The sequence below is a fragment of the Trichomycterus rosablanca genome, chromosome 19 (genome assembly GCF_030014385.1).
Source record: "Trichomycterus rosablanca isolate fTriRos1 chromosome 19, fTriRos1.hap1, whole genome shotgun sequence".
In the NCBI taxonomy this organism is placed as follows: Eukaryota; Metazoa; Chordata; class Actinopteri; order Siluriformes; family Trichomycteridae; genus Trichomycterus; species Trichomycterus rosablanca.
In genome coordinates, this window is record NC_086006.1 from 23,419,050 (window position 1) to 23,438,508 (window position 19,459).

The window sequence follows — 19,459 nt, forward strand, 5'->3', positions numbered from 1 at the left end:
CATCTTGCTTTGTAGGAATCGTGGAGCACTGTCGGTTGGGGTGCTGATGGATATGGACATCAAAACGGAAGCGAAGGGTTTGGATTTTTTGCTTTTGTTGCAGGATCGGGTCATTTTTAAAATGCCAACTGGATGCTTCCTGTGTGTTGTGGTGGTCGGATGGGAGGTGGCGTCAAAACATGTCCACAAGCATCGATGAGAAGAAAAAGCTGAAGGAATTGTTATGATCAAGTAACAGCGATGCCAGGGATGAACAATAAAAAGAGACGTGAATGATAGGGATCGAGCTGTGTCCACTTCTGTCCACGTCTGTACTACACGCACTGTTTATTGTAGTAGGCTGATTGTACAGTGACTGTGCCAACCAGACGTGCGCTTTTTGTTTTTGTTGAAAATCCATTTTTTACGGCTTTGATATCATCTCTTTTGACGCTTGTTTTTAGCTGGACAGACGCTTTTGGAGACACCTGAATGGATGTTGTGCTGGGACGTGGCTACGCCGCCTGTGTTATTCAGACATAAACATTTAAAATTGAGCGTCGGCCGCGTCGGGCAGAAAATCGCTCATCAGACCGCAAATAAAAGCTTCTGACGGGTTGTTTTTGGGAGACCTGCTGTGATCCTGCACGGCTGGGATTGCAAAAGCTTTATTTATTTGTATACCCTGAGTAACATGTAGGCTAATTGCAATAAAAGGCCTGCAAGGGACGACAAGACCCGACCATCACCTCCTCTAGCACCAATACCAGTAACAGCCTAATTATAGCAGCCTATCGGTAGTGGGCTTATAATAAAATAAACAGTCAATTATAATAATATACAGTAAACAATATAAACCATAATAATAATAATAATAATAAACGGTGCGTTCCGTTTCACTTTTGCCTTCCAGTACGCGCATGTAGTGAAAGATGTTCAAGAACCGGATCCGCATGTTTTTCAACGAGCTGAAGCTCCTGGTGTTCATGCGGTCCGGTCCTCGGCAGCCCGGCGCAGATACAAGCACAGGCAGCATGAGAGGCCTGGGTGCGATGGGCGGCTGCGGCTGGCGAGCTTTCTCCCACTGCTCCGGACACACAGACCCGGACGCCGAGGAATACTACGGCAGCGAGGCGGGGGCCAGGCGGAGCACGGCCGCGGCTCTGGAGGAACGAGATGTGCGGCTACAGGCGGCGGACACGATTTCGCTCAGCAGCGGGTCCCGCACCCCCCAGTGTCGCATCTGCTTCCAGGGACCCGAGCAGGTAGGAACGCACAGAACACCCACCAAACCATACAGCTGGATATAATGTTATATTGCTGTTAGACTGCTGTAGATTGCTTTTGAGATGGTTACTTTATAAAGCACATGTAAACAGGTTATTAACGTTTGTTAAATGTAAACATCCTCTTAGGCAGAAGACAAGGACTAAATACTTGTTTGTGCCCAGTATTGCCATATTGTTTTGGCAATATTAAAACCATACTGGTTAACCATTAACTTGATGTGGCATTATTTTTATCAAATGATTTAAAAGTTATTGTACTTATTGTTGTTTACTAAAACGTTTAATCACTAAACACTTGAACGCTAAGACTAGGACTACCTAATTCTTGTACAATATTGTATCGAAAAGTGGTTCAAGTCCCATCAGCACCACTACTATACAAGAGTCTAAGTATAGTGATATGCCAAATATTGTGACATTTCTGGCAAAATATTACAACCACTTGTGAGTTTCTAATGTGAGATCTTATCCATTGATATAGTGCAGGCATCTTAACCAGACAGCAGAGTACTTCATCAATCCCCTTTTCCCTTCAATAAAGGGTACCCGAACAGCCAGTAGCTCAGATTTGAACTTGGATCTCATTGGTAGAGAGCTAGGTAACCTGAGTATTTGGAGGAAATCCAGACAGACAGACAGAAAATACACAAAAAAATCAAAGGTGAGGCTCAAACCCTGATCCCCAGGATACATGTTGCTGTGTGGCACCCACTCTACCAGTTTTACCACTGTACCACCACTGTGTAATTTGTTGATTCAACTAAAAGGCTAATTGTCTTTGTTTTGCCTTCATGTTGCAATAAATATTTTGATGTCATATTCCGGAACCCTTTTTAACCGTAAATGTTGGTAATGGATCATTAGTAATAGGTTAACAATGGCTCTGTACCATTTTAAAAACAATACTGTGATAGTAAGATTCATTGCTACCAAAGGACATGAAGGCTACAGTGTCTGATACAGACCAACGAATGAGCTAATGTGGCTCAAATTGCAAATCTGTATAATCCTGATGATGAGGTGAATGTACCACAATGCATAGTGCATCAAACCCTTCTGTCTATGAGGCACTGATACCCTGTACACCCAGCAGTGATACCCTGTATACCCAGCCGTGATACCCTGTACACCCAGCCGTGATACCCTGTACACCCAGCCGTGATACCCTGTATACCCAGCCGTGATACCATGTATGTGGACCCCTGTTTGTAAACTAGTTGGGCCTCCCATTTCAAAACACAAAAATCATTAGTATGAAGTTACACCACCTCCAATTTTATGGCTTTAACAGCCCCCTCTTCTGGTAAGGCTTTTCACAAGATTTTGAAACATGTACAGGAATTTGTGCCCATTCAGTCGAAAAAACAACTCTGACATTAGACAATGATGTTGGATGAGAATGCTTGACAATCAATGTTCAAATTAGTTCTCTGTGCAGGCCACTGAAGTTCCTCCACACCAAACTTGTCTAATCATATCTTTATGGCCTTCTTTTATGGCCACTTTTGGCCTTCCCTAAACTGTTGCTACAAATTAGATATAGATGTTTTAAAGACCTCTAATATAAAGAATTTTGCTAGTTTTTGGTGGTCGCAGTGTATTTCAATATATCTAGTATAATAAGATATTTCATGTGAGGTGACTGAAGATAAGCCTGCATTATCTTGGCCAAAAGCAATTTCACATCATGTGAACGCCATGATTCATCAAAACACACAGAAACATACAGCATAAGCGCCTCTGGTTGGCCAGCACGCTCGCAGGCAATACACCGATTGGCCGAAGGACTTTTTACATAATCAACCCTCTGTTATATCAATATTTCAGACCCCGGTGTTGTTGGTCAGATTCATTCTGTAAAGCTTGGAGCCTATTACATTTGAAATCATTTAAAAAACAGCATGTGATCTGGCAGCTCAGGTTGTTTTTCTTCTTCACTCTTGCTGGCATGGTGAGTCAGACAAAGGCTGGACTGACAGGACTGCATGCAACAGTAAAGGCTCTTTTGTTTGTATGTAAGGACAGCAGCCTGTCTGAGTTTGGCGTCTGCCCAGACTGGAGCACAACATCCCTAGGGCTGAATTAACATCTACAGTGATGAATTAACACCAGTCGTGCTGAGTGGGGACATGAACACTGCAGGGCTGCAGGAGTGAATTCACCCTAATTTGTCGTGGCTGTAACCTTTTAATCCCAGCTGTCTGTAACAGGATTAGCAGATTGGATTGGCTGATTCTGTGCAGTTCAGGGTTTTAAAGATGCCCAGTAGCAAATAAACAAATCTAAACTGTAAATTCCTATCCATCTTAAGTCAATTTGTGAAAAATAGTGAAACGTGTGGGAAATGTTCAAATCTTTTTCAATCTGGCAAAGCCAGTGAACATTACAACCTTGTTTTTGTGGATGACTCAATCATGTTTGTGTTACAGTCACAGATTTGTCACAGTGATTAGATTCTTATAATTAGATTTTAGCAACCCTGTAAGCTGAAAGTTTGAATATCTTTTGATCACAGCCTTTGTATTTTTGATCTGATCCAGCAGTACAATCTTACCAGATTCACACGCAGTCAAGCATTTAAAAATTAATCAGTCAGTTTTATCACTGCTTTATTCTTTTCAGGGTTGCGGTAGGTACGATTCACTGGGCAAAAGGTAGAAAATGTCCTGGACTGGTCGCCAGTTCGTCGCAGGGCAAACACACATACACACACACACACACACACACACACACACACACACACACACACACACACACACACACATTCCCACCTAAGGGCATTTTTAGTAGCTCTAATTAGCCTGACTTCATGTCTTTGGACCCAGAGGAAACCCACACAGGCATGAGGTCTTCTCTCTGTAAGGTTACAGTGCCTGACCACTCATAATAACTATTATTATCATTATTATTATTGTAGTAGTAGTAGTAGTAGTAGTAGTAGTAGTAGTAGCTTAGCTTGGCATCTAAAAGCTTGGCATCTATCACATAACATTTACCAGGGGTGCAGGCCTTCCAAACTTGAGCTTATACAACCATATTGGGCAGATCAATCTGTTCCAATGAGGGAGCCAACCTCACCCTTTAATACAAATAATGTCACAGATGCCAATATTGGCTAGTGTCAGCCTGACTGATGGGGTGACAGGAACGCCTCCCCTCCCACCTAGATTGCAGAGCCTTTTATACAATCTGCCCAGAAACAGCTATGATATTGACAAGGCATAAACTTGTTTTTTTAAATATCATTTCGATTTAAAAAAAAGTTAAGCTAAAAATCCATCTTGTTTACTTCCCCAGCAGCATTTTTAAATCCATCGCTTATCTCAACAAACATGTGCTGGATCTGGTTAAATAACTCAGACTCTACCAGAGTTCAGAGGAATTCTAGAACGTGAGAGTGACTTAACAAGAAAAGCAATAAATATGTGGTTCATCCCAAATCTTTAACAGTTTGATCTTTTATTTTTGCATTTTCTCCTTTTTTCTCTCGATTTAGTGTAGCCAGTTAGTCTACCGCGCATGGGGATCACGATTGCATTTGAGGAGGGCAATCACCTGCTCCATGCCCCTTCTGATGCGTGCGCACTCCCTCAACCCCTTTTCCCACCCAGCAGGCTCGAGGGACAATTTTGTCTGCTGCAGGCACTGCCAATTGTGCCCACTTGATGGCACCCAGCTGACAAGTAGCAGAGCTGAAATTTGAACCGGGGTGTTCAGAATCTCAGCGCTGGTGTGCTAGTGGAATATCCCGCTGTGCCACCTGGTCACCTTTAATATTTTTTATCTTTTATTTTGCATATGCACATGTATTCAAGTTTAATTTTCTTTATTCAGTTCATCACTAAATCTGTACTATATGCTTCTGTACTTGTGGTGGGTAATAAGACCCTGCATGACCTATTGGTGTTCCAGTTCATCCTGATAGTGTTGGATGGGGTTGAGGTTAGCCCAGTCAAGGCCAGGCCAGCCAAGATCTTACATACCAAAAGAGCCAAACAAATTCTTTCAGCACAGCAGCAATGCTATCCTGGAGCAGGACAAGCCAAGCTGCTGCCACAAATTGTTCTCCAGGATGACAGTGTATGCTGTAATATCATTAATATCCTTTTGTTGAAACAACACCATTTAAGAAGCTGCAGACTATCATTTGTACTGTTTAATTAGCACTGTGTATTTATAGGTAGTGTTCTTGTTTACATGGGACAAACCATGATTCATTTGCCATACATTATGCATTTTCTAAAACACACATTACTCTGGAATTAAACAATATGTTTTTTTTATTATTTAAGGCATAAACTTCGGGGTTTTGGAGTCCATTTCACTAATTCCACGCAAAAATATGTGCACACATGAGTGATTCAGCTTTATTTGTCTGGCAAATGCCTCCCTCCACACCACCTCCTGTATTGTTTAATTGTAAAAGCACCAATTATGCATCAGTTTACGAGTAACACATTTTAACATGATGAGTCTTACAATTACAAACATTTGTACATTAATTATTGGTGGATTAAAAAACAAAGTAAATAGGAGAACCTAATAAATAGCCAGGGGTCTGTTTATCATGTGACTTTTTTCTATTGTAACAAAATCTCATCAAAATCTCAAAATCTAATTTCAGCCGTCTGATGTCTCTAAAGTCTATAAAGCTTTATAAAACAGGTCCTGCATCCATAATCTTCACTAAATCACAACTGAATTATCTAGCTATGTCACAGCAGGTGAAAGTCTGGTCCCTGCTGTGTGTCAAATTATCTCTGCAAACATGATTATCTGATGAATGGGACTGTTTGGAATATCAGTCCCCATTAGCTAACTGTCAGACACGTCAAAGTCCATAGAAGAAAAGCCCCAGAGTAATAACAGATTCATTTTAATTTACTTACACACATAAAATGCTGCTTCTCATCAATTAAAACTGAAAATTGTGACTGGTATTATTAAAGGTGCATGGACTAGGATTTATTTAGCAGTTATGAACTAAAGCAAAAGCTACACAGACATTCAGCTTTCTCCTGTTGGCAGATAGAAGGTTTCTCCAATTTTGACGGGTAGCGCCCATTTTGTTTACATTTGTTTTATTCAGTTCATTTCCATTTATCTCCAAACATAAAATACATAAGTCGTACTGATCTGCAATGATTGTGTTTTATCATATTTAATGGGTGGTAGGGCCGTACCTAATGGTACCCTAATGTACCCTAATGGTCTAGTAGTGGATAAAACCCATGGTATGACACTGCGTGATCTTAAGAAAGCGGGTGGCTGAGATATGCAGAGTTTTGCATTTTATTATCTTATTATAGTTCTATAAACAGGTACAAAACACATGCAGATTTTAATGGTTCTCGGGCGGCACGGTGGCTCAGTGGGTAGCACTGTCGCCTCACATCAAGTAGGTCCTGGGTTCGATCCCAAGGTGGGGTGGTCCAGGTCCTTTCTGTGGGGAGTTTGCATGTTTTTCCCGTGTCTGTGTGGGTTTCCTCCAGGAGCTCCGATTTCCTCCCACAGTCCCACAGTCCAAAGACGTGCAAGTGAGGTGAATTGGAGATACAACTTGTCCATGACTGTGTTTGACATTAAAACTTGTGTAATGATGAGCCCTGTGTAATGAGTAACTACCCGTCCTGTCATGAATGTAACCAAAGTGTAAAAAATGACGTTAAAATTCCAATATAGCAAACAAACAAACAATGGTTTTCATTGTCATGGTATTTGTCCCCTTTTTTTGTCATTTTCTGTGCACCTAAGGTAAAACAAGTTCTTACCCGCTCATTCTCTTTGCCCACCTTTACTCTAAAAGCCAGTGCCAGACCACATCCCAGCTGCCATGACACATTTCTCGAGAATGTCACTGTCTGCTGTGACATTAACACATCACTCATAATTTTTTTTGGCCATGTACTGAAGAACTGGATGGTACATATTGTCACTTACTGTGAATTTTACATGCTGTTCCATTTCTAATAATCACTCTATGTATTTTAGTCTCATCAGCTCTTGTTGAGGACTGTGTGGGCTTTTTATTTCTCTGATATCTGGCAGTGGTTACTCACTCCATTTGGAAAATGAAATCTGACCTCAGGGCTTGAGCATAACCTAGTCACGCTAAAAGCCAGAACAGAGTAAATCTGAAAGGGAGGATGATTCAGCGCACTTGTAAACAACTGATAGGGAATGAATACAGATGAGCAGAGAGACTGGGAGAACTGACTAGACTGTTTTACTCTTTATAACAGTCATGCAGATTTCTCAGAGTTATTCTAGAATCTTCCTTGATGCTAAAAGATTCTTAATGTTCTGTTGTGATTTAAACCAGGCAGGAGCTTGTTTGTCTAAGGAACGTTTAAGGTTTTCAATGACATTTAATGGTCAGAGTCAACAGAACTAGAGCAGGATCACAACTAAGATACTAGGAAAGCATTCGAGTAGTTTCAGTTTAACTGCTGCTAATTCTGTGTAATGATACTTCTAAAATCCACACTGAAATAAAATCATGTTTATTACTATTAAAAGAGAATAGAGCTGTTTGTCATCAAGACTTAGAAATGCATGTTTGAGATTGGCTGTTAGAGAATACACTATATAGCCAAACATATTTGGACACCTGACCATGAGCTTGTTGGACATCCCATTTTAAAAACCTCTGACCTCTGTGTGATCTTTTTAGCTATAACAACAGCTGGCCTCTCACAAGATTTTAAAGTATTTCTGTTGGAATTTGTGCCCATTTAGTCAAAAGAGCGTTTGTATGGCTGGGCCCTGATGTTGGTTAAGAAAGTCACAGTTGATGTTCCAGTTCAGGGCTTTGTGTGGCCACAGGAGTTTTTTTTAAAACCAAGCTTTTTTAATGTCTTTATAGAGCTTGTTTTTACAAGTCACAGTAATGCTTGTTGTGACTGAAACACATTAATTTAGTAATTAAAAGGGGTGTCCCAATACTTTTATCCATATAGTGTGGATAAAAATAAATAGAAATAACAGGCAGGAGAACATAATAAGTAATTATGCATGTGCATATACATATACCTAATAGTAATCTATACCAATAAAATGAAATACTCCAGTGTGATGTGGAGGAACCTCAGTGGCCTGCAGACCCCTGACCTGAACTTCATTGAACGCTACATATATGAAACCAAAATTGCCAGCCAGCACCTCTCATCTAGTATCAGTGCCTGGTTTCAGAAATGCACTTTTGACCAAATAGGTGCAAATTCCCACAGACTCTCTTGTGGAAAGCAGGTGACATTCCTAATTTTTGAGAATCCATGATCCGTACTGTAATGACTGTGACTCCATCTGATTGGTGCAGTCAAACTAGCTTCATATATCAGAACAGAGAAAATTTACCAGCTGGGGTCAATCATCATATATAATAAGAAATTAGGAGGTTACAAAGTTAATTACTTACAGAACTTACTAATTGTGCTGTATGTGTATTCTGTTACTACCTGAACCTGATTACGTTTCTTCTTCCCTGTGTTCTCACTAAGCTGGAAACACAAATAAATCTGTAGCTCAGGCTAAAAATTTAGCAGCGATTGTTTAAGCATTTTACATTCTCGTCACATCTCAAATTTCCTCACGCGCCGGGGTTCGGCACAGTGCCGCACAGTTAACAGATCAATGATTTTAATGCCCACAAATTGCTTTCTCTTGCACTCTTGTGCTTGTCAGTAGTGGGAGTTTGTTTTCTACACGGCCATATGTCCTCCACCTATAGTCTTTTCTTAACTTTATGATCCTTATATAAAAAATAAAAATAATAATCTGTCACTCCATATTCATATTTATTTCATGTACAATACATGGCCAAAGGTATGTGGACACTCCCTGTACTGATTGAGTTTAGGGGTTCCAGCCACACATTGTGCTTACAGGTGTAAAAATCAATGATATAAAACAATTAACATGCTTTTCAACTTTGTGGCGACAGTTTTAATTATAAATGAAAATGGCATGACTTCAAACCCACTGAACACTGAATTGGAACATTGATTACAGGCCAGGACTTCCTCATCCAGCATCAGTGTTTGACCTCATAAATGCTTGTTTGACTTGAATGGACCCACATTCCCACAGTAACACTAGTGTCTATTCACACAGAAATCATTTGGGAAGTCTTTCTAGAAGAGTAAATGTTGTCATTGCTTCAAGGCCAGGATTCCAATGAAAGCCTGAAGCTTTAAACCTGAGTGTGAGTCCTAGGCCATTCTTGAGTAACCACATGTTACTCTTTGTGCTTTATATCCAACTAGAACACAGCACTGGCACACCCACATTTCAGGATAAAAAACTGTTGAGTGCATGTCACCAAATCTGTGTGACTGGGCTGACAAACATAATGAAACTCTGGGAAATTTGGGAACTAGCAGATAAAATAAATGGACATTCAGTATAAAACATACCCACTTGTGAGTTACTACTTATATGCCTAACTTGAGTCAGGGACCCGTCCATGTCACTGGAATTCATTTACATCTACATTTTTGGCATTTAGCAGGCACTTTTATCTAAAGTGACTTACACTTTATATGTGACATTATATGTTGTCTAAGCATTGAAGGTTAAGGGCCTTGCTCAAGGGCCCAACAGTGGCAACCTGGCAGTGACCTTTTGATTACTATTCCAGTACCTTAACTACTAGGCTACAGCTGCCTTGGAATTCGTCCACACCAAACTCTTCAAATCATGAGTTTACGGACATTCATCCTGAAACATCAATGTCAGCCTGAAGAAGGAAGATTTTCACAAAATTGTAGACATAGAATGTATTTATTAAATAAGGAATATGTGTACCTGAAACATTAAAGCTTCTTAATGGCTTTGTTCCTTAAATTATGATCATTAATACAGTTGGCTTTTTCCTGGTGCTACCTTCATTTTTGGAAGGGTTTCACCAGCTTATCTTAACAGTGTTAGAATGAAGCTGTGTGCCCCCCTGCTTAAAACCTGAGCAGTTTTTGGTCCTATACATGTTCATTTAGCAATAATATCACCTACACCCAACTGGAGCTGATCTGTTAGGGCTGACATCTGATTAACTTATTGTAAAATGATGTGATCATATAAAAAGTACCATACTGAAAGCCACTGAGCTCTAAAGCATGAACTGCCTGTATTTTTCTCTGGAGAATGCATGACTGTTTGCTTTATTTTGTGCAACTGTTTGCAATGGATGTGACCAAAATAGCTCAATACACTAGTTAAACATGTCCATGTACTTTGGGTCATGTAGTGTACACAGGGCGGCTATTTATCTTGTACACAGTCAAATAATATAAAGAAAAGATATATCTCTGAAACACAGCGTGTAAGTCGGGGCCTGGAGGGATGTTGTGTCTGTCTCTCTGCGGGTGCTTGAGCCCTGTATTGATTGGTTGACTTGGTGGGGAGCGGAAGATGGGCTAGTTCACTTCTTATTAACCTGCATGCTTTTCACATCGCTTTCCCCTCTGCAAACGGACGCGGCCCTGCGGCCAGAGCTGCACATCAACGGCGCTCCATGCTTGGAGCGTTCATCGATTTAGTGCTCTGCCTGAACGCTTGCATGAGTAATATCTCATTAATGCAGGTCCATTTACTTAGATGACCCAAACTGCTTATTATGGTTCTTCCAAAAAAAAAAAAGTCAGTCAGGGAAATGTAAGATAGCGCTTTAAATCTTAAAAAGGATTCAAACTTACTGCGATCATCATGTTCTGAGTTGGACGTACAGATCTGTATTCATAGTTGTTGGCTTAAGATCAAACCTATGTCACTACAAAGTTATTTGTATCCAGATGTGCACTACAAGATTACATGAATAAATTTTCTAAATGGCCTGTTCAGATCGTGGAAATGACCTGCATGCAGTTTATTTCTCTGAGGTTGCCAGGTTTCTCCAGAGTAAAGCTCGCCATGATTAGTTTCTGCAAACAGGTTTTGTTGTAAATTCTCGACTTATTGACTTTTTCCGGGTTATTAATGCCTTATAATGCTTTAATTTGTACTTCCTTTTATTTAACACTACATATTTTATTTTATTTCAGATATTTTTTATAAAGCAATGTGTTGTGTCTGGACATATTGCCTTTTAATATAAAAGTCCCAGGAAAAACATTAGTCGCATCCACAAACAGCTCCATCTTTTGTTGTTTTCATATTACGCCTGATCTAACTGAGCAGGAGAAAATGTGAACTGATAAGACTGCCGGCAGGTTTGTGTATGAGAGACTGAGAGTCAATTTCCAGTAAACCTGCAGTACAATTATGGTGGAGTGATAGTGAACGTGCAGGGAAAGCATGAATGTTTCATAAGCTTTCTTACTGTCTTATTCTCTTATTTATATAAGAGACGCAATTAGTTCTTTACTTCTTACTTTCTATTTCTGTCAGTGAACAAATGACTTTACATCACTGAAGAATTCCTGATAGTGCGATCGTTCCTACCATCACTTAAATTCATCCTGGTTCAGACACAGTAAAGCATCCATCACCCATCCCCCACCATCACACTTCAATTCTAGACTCGTGCTATGATGTTCTCATGAGGTGTGCTGTTTGCTTTTCACCAGTGAGACCCCTTGTTGTAAACAAATATTCATATTTAAATGTGTCTGTCCAGAGGACTATGATTACTTATTTTTTGCAAGTCTCTCATGATTGGCAGTGTTTTTATTTGTATGAATTACATTTATTTATAGTCTGTTTAGTGTTGTAGAGCTATCACCTTAGCTGACTAAAGTTTAATGTATGAGATTTTTCACTGAGCTCTCAAAGAAATATAACAAAGCAGCCCAGCCTGGGCAGAATCACCACTGTTTCAGGTTTTCTTCTTTTGTCACAGACTCTCACTGTGGTTCAACTGTGTCCTAGGTCCTTAAACATATCTGTGCAAACCTCTGTTGATGATTGTGTAATGGTGCTGTACAAATTTTTAAGGTGGTTGGGTGTGGTCACTTAGTTAAGCTGGCTTATTTATTAAACTGTGTTACACTAAGAGTGAACTGTGTTGAATAACTTTGTTACTTAATAATATTAGGTTTTATAAAATGGGTTTGTGAACTCCCTTTGCATTCCCTGAAATATGAAATATGATAACAGAGGTAATTTGAAAGAGGTTAATTACTTTCCTTAACACCATATATTATATTATAATAAACTGTGTCTTATTCTGTCCTGAAATAGCATAATATAGTCCAGAGATACACCGATCAACCATAACATTAAAACCACCTCCTTGTTTCTACACCCACTGTCCATGTTATCAGCTCCACTTACCATATAGAAGCACTTTGAAGTTCTACAATTACTGACTGCAGTCCATCTGTTTCTCTGCATGCTTTGTTAGGCCCCTTTCATGCTGTTCCATAATGGTCAGGACCCCCACAGGACCACCACAGAGCAGGTATTATTTAGGTGGTGGATCATTCTCAGCACAGCAGTGACACTGACATGGTGGTGGTGTGTTAGTGTGTGTTGTGCTGGTATGAGTGATAAAACACAGCAGCGCTGCTGGAGGTTTTAAACACCCGTGGGCAGCGTCCTGTGACCACTGATGAAGGTCTAGAAGATGACCAACTCAAACAGCAGCAACAGATGAGCGATCATCTCTGCCTTTACATCTACAAGGTGGACCAACTAGGTAGGAGTGTCTAAAAGAGTGGACAGTTAGTGGACACGGTAATTAAAAACTCCAGCAGTGCTGCTGTGTCTGATCCACTCATACCAGCACAACACACACTAACACACCACCACCATGTCAGTGTCACTGCTGTGCTGAGAATGATCCACCACCTAAATAATACCTGCTCTGTGGTGGTCCTGTGGGGGTCCTGTGGGGGTCCTGACCATTGAAGAACAGGGTGAAAGCAGGCTACAAAAGTATGTAGAGAAATAGATGGACTACAGGCAGTAATTGTAGAACTACAAAGTGCTTCTATATGGTAAGTGGAGCTGATAAAATGGACAGTGAGTGTAGAAACAAGGAGGTGGTTTTAATGTTATGGCTGATCAGTGTATGTCAGTAATCAGTAGATTACAAACCCTACATACATGTAACACAGCTCTGAATGTGACCCTAATGCACTGTATTGGGTGTAAGAACCCTTTTTTATTGCTTGATTGAGCCATCTTGATTTTTTCACTGCTGGTCAAATCAGCTACAGGCTCCAATCCATACAGCTTCCTTTTAAACATAGAGTGCGATTTAGAGCTGATTTAGAGCTTTACCACCGGGAGTAGGAGGCAGTTTGGGATTCAGACGTTTTCTTGCTATCAGATAACAGATGCCTCACAGTTGGGTGTGAATCTTATGGTTGATACTAGCATGCCCGTGGCAGAGAGAGCGTAGCAGGACAGACACTTATATGGGTGCATCTGAATAAAGCAGATGTGCCCGGCCCCGGGCTTATACATGAAAAAACCCCATATACGATTAAAACGAACAGTACAATACAGCTAGTTTTAGAAATACTGACACCCTTGATAAAGATAACTTAACATAATATGTATGTAGTCCAGTCTTAATCTCACACTATCATTACACATTTAACATATAAAAATAATGTATAAATAAAAATAAAACAAAAATAAATAAAAAACATTCATATCTATATGTATATTTTGAATAGCATCCTTAGATATTTATATTAAAGCAAATGTAACAGAATCATGTTCCGATTAATATTTTACTTGTTCATTAGGCCCTTGTACGTGGTCATCTATGATATCTAGTGTCCCTTGGATATAAATATGTTTACTCTCTTTACTCATTCATCTACAAAAAAAGATGAGAAAAACAAATTAAATAGCTATAAATAAACAACTACATGCCTGAAAAGGCCCACGTCCACGGCACTAATTAACATGTGTAAATCAACCAGCGCTGTAATGAACCTGAGGCCTGGAGTAGGATGCGAGTGTATTTTGCCCCCAGATACAGCTAGAGTGAACCGAATGAAAAAGAGACATAAATCGTAACATATCAGGTTTTTGAAAAAATGTAAGATACCTTAGTGGTAAATGTAGCTGTAACACATTTGTTATCTTGTTCTGTTTCCATCAGGGGGAACTGTTGAGTCCGTGCCGCTGTGATGGGTCAGTACGCTGTACCCATCAGCCCTGTCTCATCCGCTGGATCAGTGAGAGAGGCTCCTGGAGCTGTGAGCTGTGCTACTTCAAGTATCAAGTGCTGGCCATTAGCACCAAGAACCCACTGCAGGTAAAAGAGCACTACAGTTCAAATATCCCTACATTCATTTTCAGATAATTACTAAAGCAATCTGGACATGTGTAAAAATGTATGAGTCACTCAATCAATCTATAAACCAAATGTAATTGATAATTGATTCAGTTAGACTAGACACACCAGGGTTAATTCCTCAAAAGCCTCATTAAGCAGCAAGAATGTCTCTAAACGTAGCACACTCTACAAGGAACAAAAATAAAACAAATCCCTAAAGTTAGAGGAATTAAAGTTTTGTAAATAATGGCCTGAACGAGCTTACAAAGTAATTTCAGACTGTGGGACTCCAGTGAACAACATCGAAAGCCATTACATATAAATAAGAAAGATTTTAGTTTTGTAGTGAAAGGTCTTATTTGAACCGCTATTAAGATGCTGAGGCAGGGCCTTAAACTGAAAGTTTATGCTTGAAAGCACTTAAATGAGGCTAATTCAAAGCAATTCCCCAATGAATAGTGGACCAAAATACCTCTACGCTGATGTGAAAGACTGTAGAGTCTGTAGGCTGTGAAAGACAATCTGTTGTTATTAGAAGTGTTTGGGTGCAGTTTTGGCTAATGGTGGCTCAATTAGTTATTATGTTTATGGGAACAAATACTTTTTCACATGGGTGTTATAGGTGTTGCTCAACCTTTAAGTCAGGGATGTCCAAACTACAAGCCACGAGCCATTTGTGGCCCTTAACCATTTTTAAAACAGATTATGAAGTATTTTAGAAATAGAATTAAAGTTGTGCCACTATTAAGCAGGTTTAAAAAAACAAACTTGAACTCTGGGTGTCACTATCGCATAAAACAAATTGGAAATGCTCCTCGTCATCTTTCCCCCGACTTAAAACATTATCGTTACACCTACATTTACGTTCCTAAGTTTTTGGATAAACATGGTGGCTCCAAAAAATGAATACTAGACAGTGAATGAAGAAAACTTCAGGTGCGCTGGGAAAATGAATATTTTTTCACTGAGTTCAGAGGGAAGTGGGTATTTTTGATTTAAATAAGTATAATAATCTTCCTATTAGGATTATAAACTGGTGAGTAAAATCGGCAAAATCTTAGTTTACACAACACTGTCAAAGATGGATCATTAGTGACTCTGGTCTGTGAAGTAGGTCTGTTATATTTTTATTTGTTTTATTACAAAAGAATCTGTGGCCTGTATTTGCATATTTTTTACTCTATCTGGAAAAGTGTGGACCCCCCTGCTTCAAGTAAATTAAATGATTATTCAAAATGTTTCCTCATGTTCTTCTTGTGTTGTGTTTTGTACGATGGTCCTTTTTCCATTGCACTGTCCTCATCTGATTGATTGATATGTGAATGTTTTGTCATTGAAGTGAAACTGAATCGTGTTGTTGTGTGGTGTGTGTTTCAGTGGCAGGCTATCTCCCTGACTGTGATTGAGAAGGTACAGATAGCTGCAATCATCCTCGGCTCGCTCTTTCTTATTGCTAGCATCTCTTGGCTGGTTTGGTCTTCTCTCAGCCCATCTGCCAAGTGGCAGCGACAGGACCTGCTCTTCCAGATCTGCTATGGGATGTATGGCTTCATGGACATCGTTTGCATAGGTGAGTTGTATTGTTTATTGTAAAATTTAGACTAATATAACAGCAGGATGATCGGATAAGCACTGGATGAAGTGTTAAACTGTAGTGTGGCTACAGGTCATGAATAAATATACCAAAAACTTCAGCACTGAGGTGGCAGCATTGAAGACTATTTTTGTAAAGTTTTCAGAGACTATTTTGGTCAACCACATTTTAGTAGCTCTCTAACACTGAGACAGTGTGTTCATATCTCATTTAGAAAACTACAAAATCTTTATCTTCAGTGATGATTTTGTTTAAAGAGAACAACAAATCTAATCTACCCTAGTTTGATGGACAGCTAACTCTCTTACTCTTCTGGGAAAATAAAAGCATTTTAGGGCAATAACCAGAGTTTAGATGAGGGATAATTAAACACACACCAACCCAGCTGCTGACCTTTACTTTTGTAATTACCCTAGGCATTATCCATTTACATGCAGATTAGCATTTGGGTGCTGCAGCACAAGGTAAACTGAAGAGGTGATGATTCACTGCAAATCATCACAGTGCATGATACAATAATATACTGGGATTCAACTAAATATATCAAATAAAACAACTAAATATAAGTAGTCACCTAGCGCCTAGTCACACTATTCTGATGTTCTACAAACATGAAAATAGAACTGAAGTGAACAACAGATAAAAACTTACAGTTAATACAGTGGAGGTTAAAAGTCTGACACTACGAGTAACAATTATTCTGTTTGTTGAAATCAAAACAATATTTTAATTACAAATCATATAATCAGCAAAACATTCATTCATTTTAATTTATAGATTTCATTTAATTAAAAAATTCGTATTATTTGGCACGACTAAAATCAACTAACACAATTGTGAAATTGATCGTGTTAATCATTTCCATTGAAGCACATGTTCAGACAACTTTGAGCCAGTTTAAAGGAAGTCTAAAGAAGTCTATTTCAGCAAGACAATGCCCGGCTGATTCTACAGCAGAATGGGAGTGCATGTGCTTGACTGGTTTGCCTGAAGTCAAGTCTGTCTTCTATTGAAAATGTTTGGCACATCACAAATAAGAGAATCATGCAACAGCTACCACGGACTATTGAGCAGCTGAAGTCTTGTATTAAAAAAGAATGGGCAAAAATCCCACTTCCCACAAAACAACAATTCGTGTCTTCAGTTGCCAAATGAACAGGAAAGCTTATGTAACTCAACATGCCTCTGTCCCAACTTTTTTGAGTATGTTTCAGGCATCAAATTCTAAATCTGTGTATATTTACATAAGACATTTAAGATAAAAAAATATTTTCTATGTAAAATGTCCCAACTTTTCTGGAAATGGGATTTGTAAATGACTTCTATCCCAAATTTTGGAACATGTTGCATCATCATTTTCAGAATGAGCAGGTTTCAGGTTCAAACCACCAACTATGTTTAGCTTACTTCTCCTTTAAACTATTATTAGTTGTTATTAGAATAAAATAGAATGGAATAGAATCGAAACTTTGTCATTGTACATAGTACAAAGAAAAACTGTGCAGTACTTCTCGACATAAAAAAAAAACATGATATAAAAGAAAAACAACACACAACAACACACAGACACACATAAAACATGCAGTCAGTAATAGCAGCCACAGACCCCATATAAAATCTCACATGTATGATGTTAGAAATCAGTATAAATCTCATATGTATCTCACATGTATGATGTTAGAAATCAGTATAAATGAATCTTTAAACTTTGGAGTCCTGAACACTGGTATGGAGTCTGTATCACTAATCCATATTTTCCCACAGGCCTCATCATCCACGAGGGTTCATCTGTCTACCGGATCTTTAAGCGCTGGCAGGCTGTCAATCAGCAGTGGAAAGTATTGAACTATGAAAAGGCCAAGGACTTAGGGGAGCCGATTAGCTCGAGCAGTAAGTGTGCCGCCCGTGGTTCACGCTCCAACCCACATGGCCTGGGCAGCAGTGGCAGCAGGAGGACCCAGCGTGTGCGGAGGCTCAGGACTATCCTCAACCACCACTGCGGCTACACCATCCTGCACATCCTGAGTCAGATCAGACCCAGCGACACGCGCCTCGCCTCGGCTTCAAACCGCGAGGTCGTCATGAGGGTCACAACTGTATGAGGCCGGTGGTGCACCCTTTGAGATTGGCTGGATTATACGGAGAGACTTGGTGACGTTTCCTCATGCAGGAGCAAAGACTTCAGAGCAGCTCGACTCCTCAGCTAACGTCTCGCTCATGTTTCACGAGCAGAGCAAAACACATTCTGTCAAAAATGAGAATGCTGAAAATAAGAAAACACTGGAATTACATGGTTCATAAAGGAGAAAAAGACCGAGACCTGTCCTCTCGTGATCTGGCACACAACCACATTTTTATTTCATCCCCTCTCTGGTGTCGTTTTATACCGCTATGGTTTGTACTATGTTTCGTTTTCTAAGGAAGTGTGGTTTTGTGAATGGACACTGCTGCACTTCATACATGGCTTAGAAAGGACAGAATGATATTTACAGATGTGTTAAAGAAACCTGAATTACACCAAACAGTGACAAAGGCACACCAACCAGTGAGCAAAGAATTCTTTATAATACACCAATAAATCCATTTAATGAGAATATTACTAAGGGTAATAAGGTTCGGGTGCAATAAGATTTAAAAAAGGATTATCCAGAGTGTTAGCATAATATTTAAAGCATTGGATCTTCTCTGCAATAAAGAAACCTGTACATGTTGCAGTGAACTTTGCATGAGGGTAAAAGTTTTGTGCCTCCTCGATGTGAGGATATGATGACTTTGTTTTATTCTGAATGGTGCTTGTTTTAATAAACACAACTATTCATCAGATGTCTGTGAGATACCTAACCTGACCAATGCAGACATATTAAAGGGTGAGTCAGTCATTTTAGCTGGATATTTTTAAATTCAGCCAAGTTCTTCACTCATTCCAGGAAAACAGCTACGAACAGCTCAGATTTTCATCATTTCTACAAAATAAATAGATAAAATGAGAAAATTCAGTTTAAAATAAATAATAAACACTTTCAATAAGAGAACATTCACCCAACATGTTTTTGGGTTTATCACAACGAACACTTGCATTTTTTACACTTTATTCTCAAACAAAATGACATTAATTGAAGTAGCACAATGTCCTGTCCACTGGGACCCTGATCATATTACTAACACTAAATAAATGACAAGCTTTCACACACACACACACACACACACACACGGGTTAACGTACACGGAAAATGTTTATTGTACAAATACAATATGTACATTAATAAGAGAAGCTATTGGTCTGCTTTACATTCTATATTCTGACAGAATAGCAGAAACAACAATAATCACGACCTGCAAACTGCAAAAGCAAAAGCTGTTCATATA

At 39.4% G+C, this 19,459-nt stretch overlaps 1 protein-coding gene across 1 annotated transcript; it reads left to right on the forward strand.

Annotated features, from left to right (window-relative positions):
* Positions 1 to 911: 911 nt before the first annotated feature.
* marchf9 (membrane-associated ring finger (C3HC4) 9) lies at positions 912 to 18,914 on the forward strand. Its single transcript, XM_063015735.1, has 4 exons — positions 912 to 1,244; positions 14,323 to 14,478; positions 15,877 to 16,069; positions 17,858 to 18,914. The coding sequence occupies exons 1-4, from the start codon at positions 912 to 914 to the stop codon at positions 18,193 to 18,195; spliced, it is 1,020 nt and encodes a 339-aa protein (XP_062871805.1). The 3' UTR covers positions 18,196 to 18,914.
* The last annotated feature ends 545 nt before the right edge of the window (positions 18,915 to 19,459 follow it).

Excerpts from the sequence above, each read along its gene's own strand:
- marchf9 (XM_063015735.1), top strand. The coding sequence starts at position 912 with ATGTTCAAGAACCGGATCCGCATGTTTTTCAACGAGCTGAAGCTCCTG. Across the intron at positions 14,479-15,876 it reads GCACCAAGAACCCACTGCAG|TGGCAGGCTATCTCCCTGAC; the intron begins GTAAAAGAGCAC and ends TGTGTGTTTCAG. Across the intron at positions 16,070-17,857 it reads CATGGACATCGTTTGCATAG|GCCTCATCATCCACGAGGGT; the intron begins GTGAGTTGTATT and ends ATTTTCCCACAG.